The sequence below is a fragment of the Scomber japonicus genome, chromosome 7 (assembly GCF_027409825.1).
Source record: "Scomber japonicus isolate fScoJap1 chromosome 7, fScoJap1.pri, whole genome shotgun sequence".
Lineage (NCBI taxonomy): Eukaryota > Metazoa > Chordata > Actinopteri > Scombriformes > Scombridae > Scomber > Scomber japonicus.
In genome coordinates, this window is record NC_070584.1 from 2,976,884 (window position 1) to 2,995,593 (window position 18,710).

Here is an 18,710-nt window from a genome sequence, read left to right on the forward strand (position 1 = left end):
AGAATGTAGCGATTTTGGATGCTTAAACATGTTTAATCTGAATGCTGGGCTCATCCAACTTTTGGTACATTTCCCTGTGGTGACCTCATGCATGTCAGTCTTTGCCCACTGATTATAGCTAACCCGTGAAGTTTGACTGACTTGATAACTAACTGATTAATAATTAAGCTAAAGGTTGACCCCATAAACTCACATGCCTCTATTGGGTTTACAAGCAGGATTAACTCACTACTCCTACAGAGTAGAAGCACTGGCGGACCAAGTAGCTACAGAAGTCAACACAGTCTGGAACACTAGAATCAACATGTCTGCTAGTCTCACTACAGGTCTGGATTTTCTTTCTCTCAGTTTTATGCTTATAGGTTCTGTGTGCCACTACTACTACTACTACTACTACAGCTTTACCACAACTGGATTTATTTGTATGGCACATACATCAAAAGCTGTCCATATCTATTCCTATCTTACATGTCCATACATGTATGGACATGTAAGATAGGAACAGTGGTAAGCCGAGAGACAAATTATAAATGAGACATCCATGTTATGCCACAAAAAATAACAATTCAACAATTCTTAACAGGCAGTGGCAACTCATTATATAGTCTGCTTGGGCTTTTCACTCTTTGTGTTATTTTACCTTCAGCCTGAGCTAGACATTTGTTTTGAAGACCTTTGGGCCATGGGGTATAATAAGGAAGTAGCAGTTGAGCAACGTATCTTTGGTGTCTGTTAACAAAGCACTATTGCTGCATGCATTCATGTCCATGTAAGAAAATATTTTTCACAATATTGGAAGAACCAGTTTTATACAAGCCTATGCCTAAGCCTAACAAACTATGCATTTTCCTTTTGTGTTTGGTTAATTTGCCTTCATCAGAGCAGTATCTCAGGTTATTTCCAGATTCTTTACATGCAATTCATCATTAGGCATACAAATCACTTGAGACTCTAGATTATTTTTCACAATTGTCTTTACAGCATTGATTATTTCCCCCTAGAGATAGAACATATTTACAAGAAATAAGTAAATTAAGTATTTCTCGTTTGCCAAGTTTTCTTGTGTGCACCATCTTTTCAAGAATGTACTCTTGATTTTGGAAAACCAACTACCTTTGACCTATATTGATGTAAACCTATACAAATCAAAGTTGAGAATTATCACTATAAGGTTATTCTCATTACTTAGTTTCAAATTGAATGTGCTGAAGATCCTGCATTTTTATGGGAGGAAAATGATTTGTGTACGGAAGTAAATAATGTGATTTTAATGAATAATCAATTTATTTAGAAAAAAATACAACCAGCAAAACAAACAGGTGTATGTAACTTTTTGTCCTTTTTTTAAACATTTTATTATAGGGGGAATTTCCATTGACATAAAAGGTTTCATGGAATGACTCTGGATTGCAATTATTTCTGGGACAATATATTGTCCAACAAATTAGTTGTCTGCCTACTGAGTAGAACTAGTGCTGTTAAAAAGTCAGCATTTGCCTTACTCAGCGTTGTGTTGTGTGGAAGGCAAGGACTGTCTTTGAGCAATTTATTTTCTAGTCAGTAGCAACAGCAACTGCAGTTGTGAAGAAACAAAACATTTACAGAGTTTCCTTTGCATAAATGCTTTCTGTGCCTGTGTAACATCATGAATAAAGTCACTAAATACCCCATGCTAGCAAACACAGTCTAAACAGTACACTCTAGTTTGGCAAACTACATAGCAGTCCGACGACACACACAGACCTCAACAAATCCCCCAATTAGCAGATTTATGGATGAAAATAAATAAAATTACAGCTGTAAAACATGACAATGTTAATACATTGACTTCACATGTATTTTTATGTAACGTAACTTCAAATTTACAACAAAAGCAGAAAAAGTACCAGAGCAAAGAAGTTGCATAACTTCCCAGGAAAAGGCCAACATGAAGAGGATACATGAAACCAATTTCATATTTCCACAATTTCATGAGAACATATTGATAACATACAACAGCAGAAATGCTAACCCACATCCTTAAAATAAGTCTGTGCTTCGATCTATATGGTATTCTTCCATGATGTACAATGCCCTTTTCATAATACAGTAACAATATCAGACTAATACACATACTCACACCCAGTATCAATTTCATTTAGGTTTTTCTGTTATGTTCTATATGAAGTTAAATGATAAATAAAAAATATTGGCATTATTTTTAAACCATCCTCACTTTACTTTTAGTGTCTCAACCCTTTGCACAGTATTGTATATGTATCATATATTTTTGTTTTAGTTAGGGTTAGGGTTCAGTGTATCATTTTCTAACTTCAAATTCATTTAACTTAAGGAATTATGATTCCAGGCTTATTAATATTCCCTGTAAAGAAAGACTGAAAGTGGACTAGGTTCAGTAGGTTGATGCCACTATGATTTAATTAATTATTGAAGAAAATTAATCTTTTTTCAGCCCGACTTAAAATAATTCATCCACCATGCACAATTCTAATAAGCAATTACTCCCACTCAGGCTATTTTAATGTGTTCACCCAGACCCTAAGGCTACACTGTCATGGGCAAGTCTTTTTGTTTTGTAGAACTGATTTTTCATTGACATTAATTGGACATTCAGCCCATCTGCCATTAGTACTTACAGCGTGGCATCCTATACTGTCTTGCTTAGTGACAGCCTGTACTTGTACTTTGTATGTATTGTACTTAAGTGAAGTGAAGTTTATTCATTTGATATTAGTATCATATTGGAATTGCAACATACAATTATGCACCAGATGCACTGTGTTTAGGGTTTTTTGCGAAACGCTAGATTTACAACACCTGGCTTAAAAAAAAGTCAGAATATAAAAATCAAGTGTAAAGAAGAAATGAAAGAAAGATATGAAAGGAAGAAGAGAACACACACGAATAAATGCATAAAAATGCAGGTATTTTCAACTCAGATGGCAGACAGTTCCATAGTATGACTCCTTTAAAAAGAGAAAACTGATTGTCCTAATGCAGTTACCATTTATTGATGGCCATGTCCTGACTCTTCTTGAAAGCTAGAGACAAATTCACATCAAGCAAAGAAGAAGCATGACCAGGCATTAAAAATAAGCTTTAGGTTGGAATAGCATATGAAGCTTTTTTAAGCCAAACACAAGTTTCTACAAGATATGACAATGTTTTTTACTGTATGATAGAGCTGAGCTGTGCTGAAAAGCAGATACTTTCTGATGAGCCTGAAACAGTTGAGATTTGCCTTTTTGCAGTGGTTGACTTTGTGATGACACTGATGACTTCATTCTTCATTTTTACCATAAATATTTCATTATTGTGTTGTTTACATAAAGATTGAAACATTTTTAAAAAAATATTTAGAGGCAAGCGAGAGGGCTCAAGCCATTGTAATACAGATAGGGATCCAGTTAGCTGGTCAGTGGCCTCACAAGATGTTCTGGAGCAGATGTATCATCGACATTTGGCAGCCAACCCCAGGACATCTCTCAGATAGATTGCCTTTTTGCATTAGTTGACTTTGTCAACTTCACTGTAGCGGCTATCTCATCCGATGCTCTTAACCACCACTTTTAAGCAGTCCAACTCACTTTTCAGCTTGACGCACACAAGGATCCTCGGAGGCAGTAACTTCAGTTCAAAAAACTTTACTTGAACAAATAAAGATAAGTTACAGGATTCTTCTTATACTGTATGGTCAAAAAACTGTGTAGCTCCCTGGGCTGCTCAAACTAGTCTGCCTAGGGGGCGTTGCTTCATGGTCACAACAACACTAAAGGAGCAATGCAAAATTTAAAGTAACACTTTTCAATATGGCTCTTACATTCCCAGCCCCTAATTGCTTATGCCAAGAGCAGAACAATTACCAGACATTCTTATGCCAAGGGCCATATATAGCTACAAAAGTAACATTACACTATCTAGTAAGATATAAAACTCTTTACATAATGTCTTCAACATTCCTTTTTTTTTCTTCTCTCCTGTTGTGAAGTTCCTCTGTGGTGTCAGCCACTTTTGTCTCTCCTGAAGGAGTGGCAAATATTCTCTTGTCCATCTTGTCCAAAATAGGTTGGCAATATACTGTATCTGCCTCCATCGACGCCGTGCGTACTGATCATCTTTGTCGAAGACTCCTGGTGGGATGTTGGGCTGCGTTTTCATAAGTAATAGGTGATTAGGGGTTAAGGCTTCAACATCATTAAGGTCATCTGAGGACTGGGTTATAGGTCTACTATTTATGATGGCCTCAACTTCGCACATGACCGTTTGGAGTCCTTCTTCATCTAGTGTCTGTTGCTGTAACACAGAGCTCAACACTTTCCTTATAGTGCGAATTTGCCTTTCCCACACACCACCTTGGTGTGAGGCTGCAGGGGTGTTGAAAATCCATTTGATACCTTTTTCTGTCATAGTGTTCTGTATTTTTGTCTGATCCAAGTTCTCCAATGCTTTTCGCAGTTCCTTTTCTGCTGCAACGAAGTTTGTTCCATTGTCTGAGCGTAATATTTTTACCTGTCCTCTTCTGCATATAAACCTGCGTATGGCGTTGATGCAGGAATCTGTGTCCAGGCTGTGAGCAATTTCAATGTGCACGGCCCTTACAGTGAGACATGTAAAAATTACACCATATCGTTTAATGAGGCTTCTTCCACGCTTAATTTCAAAGGGCCCGAAGGAGTCAACCCCCACGTTGGTAAAGGGTGGCTGATCGGGCTGTAGCCTGACTTCAGGCAGGTCGGCCATCTTTTGTCTTCCAGCCTTAGCATTAAGCCTTCTACACACTGTGCATTTTGAGATAATCCTTCTTACCGCTGCATTAGCTTGAGGTATCCAATATTTTTCTCGCAGCACTGCCAACATATAGTTGCGACCACAGTGTCCGACTTCTTGGTGGATGTGTTGCAGTAAGAGGTTGGCTATGTGTGAGTTTTTAGAGAGGATGGCTGGATATTTAGCCTCTTGCGGCATTGCAGCTTTATTAAGACGGCCTCCAACTCTTAGTGTACCGTCTTGCAACACGGGGTCAAGTCTGTAGATCTGACTCTTTTTCTTGACTGGAGAATGTTCTCTTAGAGCACAGATTTCTTCTGTGTAGTGTTGTCGCTGACTCAGCTGTATTAACTGTGTTTCTGCTTCATCCAGCTCTTCAAGTGACAATGGATGCTGTTGTAATGCTGATTTGAACTTCTTCATGTTTTGTGAAATGAGCCTTTTCTGTTTTTCAGGATTGTTCTCTGACTTATTAACTGTTTCAAGCTCTTTTCTTTTGTTTTTCAATAGCAGTAGTGTCTCTTTTAGTCTGAGAAACCACGCGACAGCTCTTTTCAGTCTTTGCCATGATGAGTAGTAAGCAGTAAGCTTGTTGATCGTGTCATAGTTCTCTTCTGTGCTGGTTATGAGTACCCGAGCACATGTTTTGATTTCTGGGTCTTCTTCTCTGACCAAACACTTTTCATCCAGTAGTTTTGGCCATTTACTTTCAGGTTCTGCCAAGAAATCTGGGCCATGTATCCATACTTTGTTCTGCAGGAACTTCTTCACCTTGACTCCTCGAGAGCCCTGATCCGCTGGATTCAGCTCTGTGTTAACGTAGCGCCACTGAGTAGGATGGGAATGATCCCTTATTGTACTGACCCAGTTTGCTACGAAGGTTTTGAAGCGAGCACTTTCATTTGTTAGATATCCTAGCACTGTAGTGCTGTCAGTCCAGAAGGTGGATTTCTCTAATGGGATTTTAAGCTCCTCTTTCAACAGACGGTCCATTTTGACTGCCACGACCGCCGCTGTCAGTTCCAGTCTCGGTATTGTAACATGTTTTAAGGGCGACACTCTTGCTTTTCCTATGAGGAGGGAACAGTGCTTTTTGTTTTCATGGCTGGTAAGCAGTAAATAGGAGGCAGAGGCGTATCCTTCCTCACTAGCATCGGCAAAATGATGCAACTGTGCCGACTGTGTGGATCCAAACTCTTCTGTTTTGATACATCTTTGTATGCTGAACTCTGCCAAGCTCTGCATGTCCGCTAACCATTCCTGCCATCTTCTCGCATGTTCACCTTCGATCTCCTCATCCCAGCCATGTTTCTTTTTGCACAGGTCACGCAAGATGAGTTTTGCAGGCAGTACGAGTGGTGCTAAGAAGCCCATGGGGTCAAAGACGGAACTTACTGTGGACAGGATGCCACGTCTGGTGACAGGCTTGTTTTGCATGTTTATCTGGAAGCTGAACTTGTCCGTCTCTGTGCACCACTGCACACCGAGTGCGCGCTCCATCGGCAGGGTGTTGTGGCTCAAATCTAGGTCTTTGACTTCTGGTGCTCTTTCACTGTCTGGAATAGATGTCAAGACACTCTTACTGTTACTCACCCACTTGGTAAGATGGAAACCTCCTCTGGCACATAAGGCTGTGAGTTCTTTTACAAGGTTGATTGCTTGCTCACTTGTCTCCACTGCCTTAAGGCAATCATCAACATAAAAGTGTCTTAGCACGGTGTCGACTGCCTCGGCACTCATCATTTCCTTTGCATCCTCTGCAGTTCTTCTTAGTGCGTAGGAAGCGCAGCTGGGAGAAGACGTAGCACCGAAGAGGTGTACATTCATTCTGTATTCTTCTGCGTCACAGTCAAGGTCTCCATTTGACCACCACAGAAAGCGCAGTAGATCTGCATCTTCCTTCGGGATAAAACATAGATTCCACATCCGCCATCAGTGCTACTGGATGCTCTCTGAACCTCAATAGGACACCGATGAGGTTGTTGGCGAGGTCAGGTCCCTGGAGTAACTGCTCATTTAGTGAGACACCCTGGTATGTAGCTGTGCAGTCGAAGACCACTCTTATTTTCTTCTTTTTGGGATGATATACCCCGTGGTGAGGGATATACCACACACGTCCGTCGCTGCGGCTGAGCTGCTCAGCTGGTATCTTTTCAGCGTATCCTTTGTCAATGATGTCTCTCATGAATGTTATGTAGTCTTTATGAAAGTCTGGGTTTCTCTTTAACTTCCTCTTGAGATTGTCAGCGCGCTGCTGAGCCATGCATCGGTTATTTGGCATTTTAGTGTTCTCATTTCTCAGGGGTAACCTCAGACTATAATGTCCATCAACTAACTTTGCTGAGTTTGAAATCAGGTGCATGAACCTGCGATCATCCTGAGACATTTCTTCCTTTTCTTCACAGCTTCGTTCAGGGAAATCTGTGTTGTACTGTTTCACTAACAGTTCTTCTATTTCACTCACTTGTATGCGATTGGATGTGTAACTGTGTAGCTTACCACTGTCTGTTTTTTGGCTGTATTCTCTCCTCAGAGGTCCATTGATCACCCATCCCAGGGCTGTCTTAACTGCATACGGCCCCTTTCCATCACTGTTTATGACTTGCCATGGCTCGATGGCTTTTGGGACGTTGGCACCAATAAGCATTCCCACTTCTGCTTCGAGGTGGGGCAGGCGTACTTCTTTCATATAGTGCCATTGTTCAATATCTTCCTGCAGCGGAATATTAGCTTTCTTCACAGGGATGTGGCTATGTGTAAACACCTTTGGGAGTTCAATGTATGTGCTTTCTTCGAGACCACACACCTCAAGATCTGAAAGGACAACACTTTATATTATCTTGTGACTATCAGGGTTGTCTTGAGCCATTGTGTCGAGGAGGAACTGGGTGCTCTTTCCTTTGAGATTTAACTTCCTCTGAATGTCTTCAGTACAAAATGTCGCTGTACTGCCAGGATCGATAAAGGCGTAAGTTTCCACATATCTCTCGCTCTTTCTGGACTTGAGTTTCACTGGTACAACAGCGAGCACACATTCATCATCTCCAGCCCCAGTGTTTCCACATGACTCCTGATCCAATGACACATAGGCACTAGAAACTATGTCGTTCTCTGTGCTGTTTTCGTCTGTCCTTTCTGGATCTCTGTCATCCTCCGTCTTGACATGAAGTATGTCGGGGTGAGACTGGGAACAAACCTGGCATTTATGTCTCTTCTTGCAATTTTTACTGAGGTGCCCAAACGTGAGACATCCAAAGCACAGGCCTTTGGATTTCAGAAAGTCTATCCGTTCTGTGTTCGTCAGCTCTTTGATTTTATTGCAGACAGCAAGGGCATGGTTTTTTGGCAAAACAGGCAGGGGTTATGAAAGGCTGATACAACACCTTTTACAGCACTCTTTTTCTTTGCTGCAGCCTCGATGGTTGTGCCCTGTACACTTGTAGCAAATGCTCTTTGTCAAGTCTTCCTGAGATTTCTCTCCATTGTGTCCTTTTCTTTTCCTTTGTTGGCTTGTGAACCTTCAATGACATCTCCAAAAAGAGGATCCAAAGCTACTTTGACTTGCCGATCTATGAAGTCAACTAGGTGAGAGAACCTTGCTCGTCCTTTTCCTGCTTCATGTATTTCAAATGCAGTTGTTCTCCACTTCTCTCTTATCTTGTAGGGAAGCTTTGAAATGACAACTCGCATATTGGTAGGATTATCCATTTCCTCCATGAATTCAATATCCTCCATTGTATTTCTACAGCCAATCAAGGAAAGAGCGTAGGCGCTCAATGCCTTACCATCTTCTGCTTTAATCTGAGGCCATCTCAGAGCTTTGTCCATGTATGCATTTGCGATCTTCAACTCATCACCATATTGTCTCTGAAGCAACTTTCTGGCCTCCTGGTAGCCTCTATCTGGTGCCATGTGCTCACAGCTACGAACAAGCTCCTGCGGCTCCCCGCTGGTGTATTGCTCCAAGTAGTACAACTTGTCCTGATGACTGTCAGTTCTGTTATCCACGGCATGCTCAAAAGCCCTGATGAAGGATTTGTAGGTGAGAGGGTCACCTTTAAAAACTGGAATGTCTTTAGAAGGGAGATAGGACCTTGTCTGTTGCTTCACAAGCATCTCAGTAATAGCATTTTGCTTCTGCATGACTTCAAACAGTCCTTTTTCAGTGTTTGTTACCTGTGTGAATCCACTGTCACGAGGTTCATTCTGCTGTGTGTTTGGCGAAGGCTGTGCCAACAAGCCAGGAACATATGCTTCTTGTCCTCCTCCAGCAGCATTTGAAATCAGTAGAGTATCCCTCTCTTCTTTGGGTCTGATTTGTGAGTACTTCTGTGATACTTCACTATGACAGCTTCCCTTGATACTGTCATATTCCTTCAAAACTTTGAGCTTTGCATTGGATTCTGCAATAGCTGTCTCGAGGTCATGTTGCTCCATTCTGGCTTTCAACTGCAGCTTTTCAATCTCAAGCGCTTGCTTCTTTTTTAGTGCAGCTGAACGTGCCAACAAAGCTGCGTGCTCTGCTTCTTCTTTCCTTCGTGCTGAGGACCCAGTTGCTGATGAGGAAGTAACTGAACTTTCTTTCTTACTGTAACGACAGCTTTTAGCAACTTGAGATATACTGTCTTCTGCTTGGATGTCATCATGAATAATCATGCCTTCTGTCTTCTCATTTACAGCTTTATATTCACTTGCATCTTTGCTATCTGCTGCCTTCCTTCTCATTACAGCACACCAGTTCTCAGTGTTTTCAACAAAGTCTTTCACAGGTGCTGCTCTTGGTTCATACCAGTTATGCTGATCAGCTTGTCCTTCATCTTCATCCAGTAAAGCAACAACTACAGCATTACTTCCTTCAAACTCTGTGTGTACTTTGTGAAACCTGCCATGAAGCATATCTTCCACTACCTCCACAGGTGAACCATCAAGCTTCATATTTTCAATTTGTTTCATCATGCCTGTCAGCTGAGAGAGCTTACCTCTTCTGGATCCAATAAACTGGCTTATTTTGGCATCAATTGCTTGTTGTGTGGGCTTTGGCGCCCTCTTCTGGTCGGACTCTTCCATGTTTACAGCGCAACCACAGGACTTGAATTCAGCTCAAAAGTGTCCGTTTTCCAAAGGAAAAACAATGTCCATCAGTGTCTCCACAGGCACACCATGTTTCACAGTTGAACAGGTAATATCCACACCCACAGCAATGAAAGGCATCCACATCTGCGCTGCGCAGCTCCGACAGGTAATTAGAGCCACTTGACTGACTCCAGCGCATTAGCTTTCCTTGTGGCTTACTTAGCAGCGTTGCAAACCATCCATAGGCTTACTGTCTTCAACGATGAGGTCTTGTGTTGATTCCTCCTCCACCCAGAAACGGCTATAATCCACAAAAGGCCGTTCTTCTTTTCTTCGGAGCCAAGTTTTTTGACTCTTTATGTAGCGGCTATCTCATCCGATGCTCTTAACCACCACTTTTAAGCAGTCCAACTCACTTTTCAGCTTGACGCACACAAGGATCCTCGGAGGCAGTAACTTCAGTTCAAAAAACTTTACTTGAACAAATAAAGATAAGTTACAGGATTCTTCTTATACTGTATGGTCAAAAAACTGTGTAGCTCCCTGGGCTGCTCAAACTAGTCTGCCTAGGGGGCGTTGCTTCATGGTCACAACAACACTAAAGGAGCAATGCAAAATTTAAAGTAACACTTTTCAATATGGCTCTTACATTCACTTATGACCTCATTCTTCATTTTTACCATAAATATTTCATCATTGATATACATGCTATAATAGGCACAGAAGGTGGATCTTTCCCTATCGCTATCCCTCACACATTGTACGTTTCCCCTAAAGCAGTGGTTCTTAACCTGGGTTCGATCGAACCCTAGGGGTTCGGTGAGTCGGTCTCAGGGGTTCGGCAGAGCCTCATTTTTTTTGAAAATGACATGAGAGTGGCACTTGCCAAGGTGAAGCCACGCATATCTGAACTGGTCTCTCAAAGGCAACAGCAGAAGTCACACTGATTTGCAGGTATGTAGGCCTAATTTGTTGTGAGTTTATGCATTGTGTTGGTTTTGTTCTTTGAATAAGGTGATGTTCATGCACGGCTCATTTTGTGCACCAGTAAAAAAAATATATCTATGTCTTGAATTTGAAAAAAAATCATATTTTACTTTTCACTAAAGAGGGGTTCGGTGAATGCGCATATGAAACTGGTGGGGTTCGGTACCTCCAACAAGGTTAAGAACCACTGCCCTAAAGTAATAGGCTGTGTCCGAAATCACCCCCTAACCACTATATAGTGCACTATATAGTGACCACGCCATTTTGTAGTGGTGTCCGAATGTTTAGTGATTATTAATGTTCCCTATATAGTGCACTGAATCTATCCCACAATCCACCGCGGAATGTAGTGAGCATCCGATGGTCACTAACCGGAGCAAGATATCCCATCATGCATTGCAACGAGCGGAGTAGTGTCCGAGACGTTCCGCCGTTGAGTCCACTATATAGTCCACTATATTGAATTCACTATATAGTGAGTAGGGAGTAGTGAATGAGTGAGTGATTTCGGACACAACCATAGTCAAACAATTGTGAGGCATGGTCAGAGAATTGGAATTTGTGAAATTTGGATATATCAACATGCTGTGGCGCAGTGTGGCAGGAGACTGCTCCCACAACATGACCTTAATACAAAGACCTTTTTATTTATTTATTTTAGTTCATTATTTATATTTCTTCTGTGTGATTTGTTTTACACATTTGGGTATGGTGCATTGATTAAACAGAAGTATAGTTAATAGGTGAAATTCTTGTTCTGTTCTTGTCATGCAGAAAGAGGCTCCTCTGGGTTCTACAATACAGCACCTCTCAGCACAGGTCTCGGTGTGGAAACTGCTGACATCGCTGTGGTTGTTGTCTACTTAATCTTTGTCATGGTGGTTGGAATCTGGGTAAGACCTGGAAGTGGCTCAAATCATTTTACATGAACACCTTAAATATATCGTAAATAATTATATAAATACCTATGAGTGCACTCGAGAGTACCCATGAGAGTACATATATACATATATATATATACATATACAGGGACGTGTACACGATTATAGAGGGGCAGGGGCTCAAAGTCAGAAAAGGGGGGTATGTGCATGTGCGAATTGCGCCAAATTTTTTGGCATTGTGCTGCAGGCATAATCAACATGAATCAAGTTTAAATACAGATGGTAATATTTCAAACACAGATAACCTACAGCTTATATCCCCAGAATGCTGAAATTATTATTATTATTATTATTATTATTATTTTGTTAGCCCAGACAGTAGTAGCAAAGTCACAATAAACTTTATATCTAAACCTCGGACCTGTACTTCAGACCTGTAGTTAGGGAAATATGCTTCTCTCACTCACTCACTCACTCGCCCGCTCCCTCTCTCTCTCTCTCTCTCTGGCGGCTCTGTGAGCGAGCGGAGCCACAAGGGACAGAGAAGTGGCAGGCTCAACACACACATCAAGCCTGTATTACAAGAAAATGGGTAAACAAAACAAAACACACACACACACAGAGGGCACTTTTTAATACGAGGCTAAAAGGGCAGGGGCTCAAGCACCCCTAGGGCCTATGTGTGCACATGCCTGTATATATATATATATATATATATATACAGAGAGAGAGAGAGAGAGAGAGAGAGAGAGAGAGAGAGAGAATGTTTAATAAAAAGAAAAAAGTTACTAAAAATGATTGGACTGTACATGGGTAACACATGGTGTCTTTTTATATACAATGTATGTGTTGTTCCCTGATTTAGGTCAGGCCAAGTTGTAACTTGATGGTATATAATTAACTACACTGCCCAATCATCAAGTGCTATGAAAGTATTCTAAAACATACTCAGAATAAATATGCTAAACCATCTAAACTAAATTTACCAAGACCCAATTTGGGTTTGAAAAGTTCAGCACTTTTTTCATGTCCCCTTGATAATTCAGTAGTACAATAACAGATGGTTACATGGTAACCTAGGTTCTCTGAGTGGAGAGACTATCTCTCCACCCTACATATTCCATATGTACGGGGACTGACCCCACAGGGGCAGCTGTTGTGGATTGCTCTTTAAGACACATCACCTGTGGTGGCCACACTGATTAGCAACCTGGGGCTATGTAAGCACCACACCTGTGTGGCCACTCCGATTGACCTTGATTGGAACATGTTTCAGAGCGCCTAATAGCTGGAGAGATAGTCTCTCCACTCAGAGAACCTAGGTTACCATGTAACCATCCGTTCTCTATCGTGTCAAGACTATCTCTCCACCCTACATATTCCATATGTACGGGGACTCTGTAAGACACACCGCGTGGAAACCAAGCAGACGACAATTCGAATGAGACGTCACCGCCACCAGAACCACCCACGTGCTCAAACCAAGTAACTATGTACACATCTACACTGTATACACACCCCTGACCCCAGCGCGAGACGCCACCAAGGCCCATCTGGCCCCACCAGACGCTAAGGCCAGCCACAAATGGGTGGAAGGTCATCTAGGCTGCCAGGCTAGCCCGAAAGAAAAGAAAATGACATCACTCCGAGCCAAAGTGCTCTTTAAGAGCTATGGCACTGGAGGCATGGTATGTTCGGCCATGTCCTACTGCACCATGCCCAGCACACGCTCAGTGAACGGGATGCCGGCTGCCACATTCATGCAGTAAGACCTTATAAAGGTGGACGGGCTCGACTAAGAGTCCGCCGTACAAATCTCAGACAGGGGGGCACCTCTCCACAAGGCCCAGGAGGTACCGAGGCCCTGTGTGGAATGTACACGTACCCCTTCCGGGGCAGGCACACCTGCCTCTTTATATGTCTTTTATGTGCTCTTTAGCACATTGGCGGGCTTCTTGAGCCTGCTGAAGCATCACCTTGGCATCTGGTCCAAACATAGCAGATGGGACCACAGGCAGCCTGAGTAGACGGGCCCGGTCTTCCCCCTGTAACCGTGATGAGACAGCCAGAGATGGCGTCTAACCATACAGAGCGAGGCCAGGGCCCTACCGGTCGCCACCGCCTGCTCCTTCATCAACTTGGCCAAAAGAGATGGCACCTGCTGCACCTCCACAGTTATATCAGAGTCTCCCACTAACTGGCTCGCCAGCTGGTGTTGGTACAAGGCTAGAATAGCCCTGTATAGCCATAGCCCCATGCAGCTTATTGAGCATGGCATCCATCATCTTGGTGTTCCTGCTCGGGCAACTCGGTGTCCCCAAGGCTGACTTAGTGGGGGACATCAAGGGCCCCAAAGCCTGATCCATGGGAGGAGGAGGTCCACAGCCAATCGTCTCTTGACCATGCACACCTGCCAGCCTTCTGTACAGACCTGACCAACAATGGACTTCAGATGGTGTTTCAACAACAGATCCTTCACGTCAGAAAGGCAGCCTCTCCTCCTGTCGATGATGCTATACTAGCAGCTGAAGCTAGCCCTCCGTGTGCTAGTGTGGAAACAGACGCGGGCTTGAACAAAGCTTTGGAAGTAACGACGACAAATATTGCTCTTATGATGGATGAAAAGTTGGAGAAGATGGCACATGATATAAAAAACAACATTTCCCAGAGTTTGAGAGAAGTCACCGAACGTGTTGGCGAGGCGGAGCAGAGGATCCACCTAAAAGCACACTTTGCTTGGGGTCTTTTGAGTTGACTCATAATGCGTCTCTTTAAGCTCCAAATGGACACCCTGGTATTTCTTATTTAATAAGTTTCAGTTATTAAAGAAATGCAGGTAGTGATTATTCATGCAATTTTATTCAGCAATAAGTTTGCTCACTGCCAGCCAGGCAATAACAATTGTTCTGCTTTCCTTATTCATTAACATAGGGATATCTGTTTAATCTTAATCTAGCACCCCTCTGTCATTTTATTTCATTTATTTTAATCTTTAATTTTTACTTGCCATCAGGATTTATAACCTAATTTACCAAATGCCCCCCCCCCCTCCTTTTTTTAAATTTGTATTTATTTATTTATTTTTATGAAGGTTAGCCCAATTTACTTTGGTTTCATCAGTGGTAGGGAGACTCATATACTCTTAGTCACTTTAATTTAATTAACTGTGCCAGCTCAATAAGAAGTATGCTTGCATTTAGGGATGGGCGAGGGGTCTTTCAATCTGAAGAAGGGTTTGAGTTTACCCTTTGTTTGCTCTTAAGTTTAAGGGTCTGGGTATGAGTCAGTGAAAGACCTAGTGTTACTGTTTGTAAATAGTTTCGTTTCAGAGTTGGCCACTCTTTTGTTACAAGTTTACAATGCGCTTAGTCTGAGCTTCACTAACTCTTGGAGGTTTAACCCAACTACTCAGTGACCCCAAATGTATCTCATACTTTAAGTCAGAATCTTTTATTCAATAAATAAAACTCCAGATGTATCTCCCTCAATACTGTGGGAAACCTGTAAAGTGTATGCTAGGGGCTTAATTATTTCCTACACAAGGAGTAAAAAACGCAAATCTCTGGAAGCCCTAAGGAAATTAGAGGGTGAACTGTCCAATCTTGAAAGGACGTATGCTAAATATCCATCTGAGGCTAATATGAGGGCAATGTTGGCCACGAGAGCATCTCTGAATTCTCTTCCCACAGAGCCGAGCAAAGTATTAGATTTGCTAAACTAAGACTATATGAGTGTGGCAACAAACCGAATAAATACCTTGAAAGACTAGTAAACAGGAAGAGAGATTCTCAGACAACTTCATCTATTAAAGACACAAATGGAATTAGTAAATCTGACACAAACAATATTAATAGGGTGTTTAGGGATTTTTATAGTAGTGAGGAGCCCCCAGGAGTACAGGATCTGATTGATAAATTCATGTTTAAACTCACTCTACCTAAATTAACAGATGAACAAAGACAAGACAAGGAATGAATAAACCGATTATGAAACAGGAGGTTCTGGAGGCACTACAGACCTTACAGTCAGGGAAGGCCCCGGGCCCTGACGGCTTTAGCTGTGAATTCTATAAAGAATTTAAGTCAGAACTTATGGAGTCTTTTCTGGAGATGCTAAATGATGCATTCATTAAAGTGTTCTTACCTAGGTCCCTCAATGAAGCTAATATCAGTCTCATACTTAAAAAGGGGAAGCCAGCTGATGAATGTCCATCGTATTGTCCTATTAGCCTCTTAAATGTCGATTTTAAAATACTTTCCAAAATATTAGCACGACACCTTGAGAAAGCTCTTCCCTCCATAATAAATGTCGATCAGACAGGATTTGTTATTGGTAGGAACTCTTGTAATAATATGAGAAGGCTGTTAAATGTAATGCAACTATCACATCAGCAAAAACTGGCCAATATGGTGATAAGTCTGGATGCAGAAAAGGCCTTCGACAGGGTCGAATGGCCTTTTCTTTTTTCTGTTCTTGACACTTTTGGGGTAGGAGACACATTTTGCAGTTGGGTTAAACTATTGTATAACAGACCACTCGCAGCTGTTCGGATTAATGGGCAGACCTCTTCTTACTTTTCCCTGGGCAGGATGACCAGTGAAGGGTGCCCGTTGTCCCCACTGCTGTTCACGATAGTTATAGAGCCCCTTGCGGAAGCTATAAGGAGCAGCCCAGATATTACTGGAATCTCCACTGGTGGAAAAGATCACAAAATAGCCTTATACACAGATGATATTTTGCTTTTTTTAACAAATTCACAGACATCTGTACCAGCTGTTTTAGAAGTAATACACCAATTTAGTGAATTCTCAGGGTATAAAATTAATTTTCCAAAATCTGAGGTTATGCCTCTGGGCAACCCGTGTCGCCCTACCTCATCTCCATTTAAATGGTCACCCCAAGGTTTCACTTACCTGGGGATCTCAATTACCCCATCATTAGACGCGTTGTACAAGGCTAATTTTGAACCTCTTCTAAAACGCATTAAGGACAACTTAGTCAATTTCTCTCTACCATTGTCTATGTTGGGGAGGGTCACATTGCTCAAAATGAATATTTTGCCAAGACTCCTTTATTATTTTCATATGGTCCCTATCTTACTTAATAATGAAATTATTAGGAGGGTGAATAGCTGTTTCAGCACATTTATTTGGAATAAAAAGAAACCACGATTAAAGATGGCTAAGCTACAGATGTCTGTGGAGAAGGGCGCCTTAGCTGTCCCTAATGTCAGGTTTTATCAGCTGGCTGCACAGCTTCATTACATAGCCGATTGGATTAATGATGACCCGGAATCAGTGTGGATAGATCTAGAAGCACTCAATGCAGGTAGCCCCTTACCAGGTTTGTTATTCTCCCAAGACTTAAAGAAAATTAAGAATGTTACAGCTAATAATATCATAATTAAAACAAGTCTGCACGCCTGGCAAGCAATAAGAAAGCTGGAAGGTCGTGCAAATACACTGTGGGATTCTAACTCTGAACCCAAGTTTGTCGGAAATGTGCTTAAACTGCCATGTGGAGGTGGGGAGTTATGGGCACTGCGTTTGGTCATGTGCACATATAGAAGGGTACTGGGGTAAAATTACTAATAAACTCAATTAGATTTCTGATGTCTATCTTGACCCTGTGCCTGAGGTTCTGCTCCTAGGATTTCCTAGCCCTCATATTAAAGGCTCTTATCAAAGAAGGCTGTTCAATATTCTCACATTCGCTGCCCGGAAAAATATGTTGCTTAAATGGATTGATAATACACCTCCTACAATTATAGGATGGCATAGATTGATTGAGCTAATACCTATGGAATATTGAACGTACAGATTCAAATGTAAAACTGCAGGTTTTTTTTTAAACTTGGACATCCTTCTTTAGATATGCTGGTAAAAGACTCACAAATATTGTCTTAAAGGGAATGACTGACTGTAACACAGACACCTGTCAAAATGACATCTTTGGGTCGTAAGGTCAGATTTCTACTTGTTTGGTGATCAATTGTCATTTATTTATTACTCAGATATTTTGTTTCATAAAAGTTGTTGGAAACATTAAATATTTTAATTTTGAAGGTATGCATCCTTTTTTTTTTTTTTTAAGTATATTTATTCGGGCTTTTTTTGCCTTTAATGTACAGGACAGTGGAGAGAGACAGGAAACAGGGGGAATGACACGCAGGATAAGACCGCTCGGCTCGGGATTCGAACCGGGGTCACCTGCAACGAGGACTGTAGCCTCAACACATGGGGCGGGCGCTCTACCCGCTGAGCTATGCTCAACCCATGCATTCTTTTTTTTATTTTATTTTTTGTCAAGACTGTCGGTTGTTGCATCACTGTCAATTGTAATGGACTGAGCGCTCGTATGTACATGTTTATATAGGTGCCATGACTCCCACTGTATACCTATACAACTGTATACAATCACTTTTTCTATTAGGTAGTGGGCTTCAGTGTAATGTGTAACTTTTGTGGCCACTGTTTGTAGTGTATGTTTGTATGTTTATGGAAAATCATAAACATATTTGTTAAAAAAAAAAATAATAATAATAATAAAAGCCAATTAAAATAATAACATTAATTATGTTTAGTATCAAATATGCACACAATAACCAAACCCTTTCTGGTTATGTCAGGAGAAGAAAAGTCAATAGGTGAAATTCTTGTATTGGATATTGGAAGCCCTTTTGAGCCTCTGGCTCAGTTGAGTTCACAGAGTACACAAGCTATAGACAACAAATAACAAACAATTTAACTGGCACTTTTATCTGGAATTAAGATATAAATGTACTTCTTACAACTTGTTTTATAAGCAACATACTACATATATGTGTAACACCTGCAATACGAGGATCCACTGGCATTACATTTATATTTGATTTGTCTCGTTGTGTAACTAATAAGGTTATTATCAGGCTGCCCTAACAAGTCTCTTAAGACTCTCCAGTTTGCAGAGATTGCAGTTGCATGTGTAATAACAAAAACTAGGAAAAGAGATCATATCTGTCCC

At 41.4% G+C, this 18,710-nt stretch overlaps 1 protein-coding gene across 2 annotated transcripts in view; it reads left to right on the plus strand.

Annotated features, from left to right (window-relative positions):
- Positions 1-232: 232 nt before the first annotated feature.
- slc5a9 (solute carrier family 5 member 9) overlaps positions 233-18,710 on the plus strand; it is a 71,083-nt gene continuing 52,605 nt past the window's right edge. The window contains exons 1-2 of one of the 2 annotated variants that reach the window (XM_053321749.1): positions 233-326; positions 11,602-11,720. In XM_053321749.1, the coding sequence (XP_053177724.1) occupies positions 305-326; positions 11,602-11,720 (141 nt within the window). In that variant the 5' untranslated portion in view covers positions 233-304. The remainder of the gene's footprint in view (positions 327-11,601; positions 11,721-18,710) is intronic. The other variant, XM_053321750.1, reaches the window with a different exon arrangement.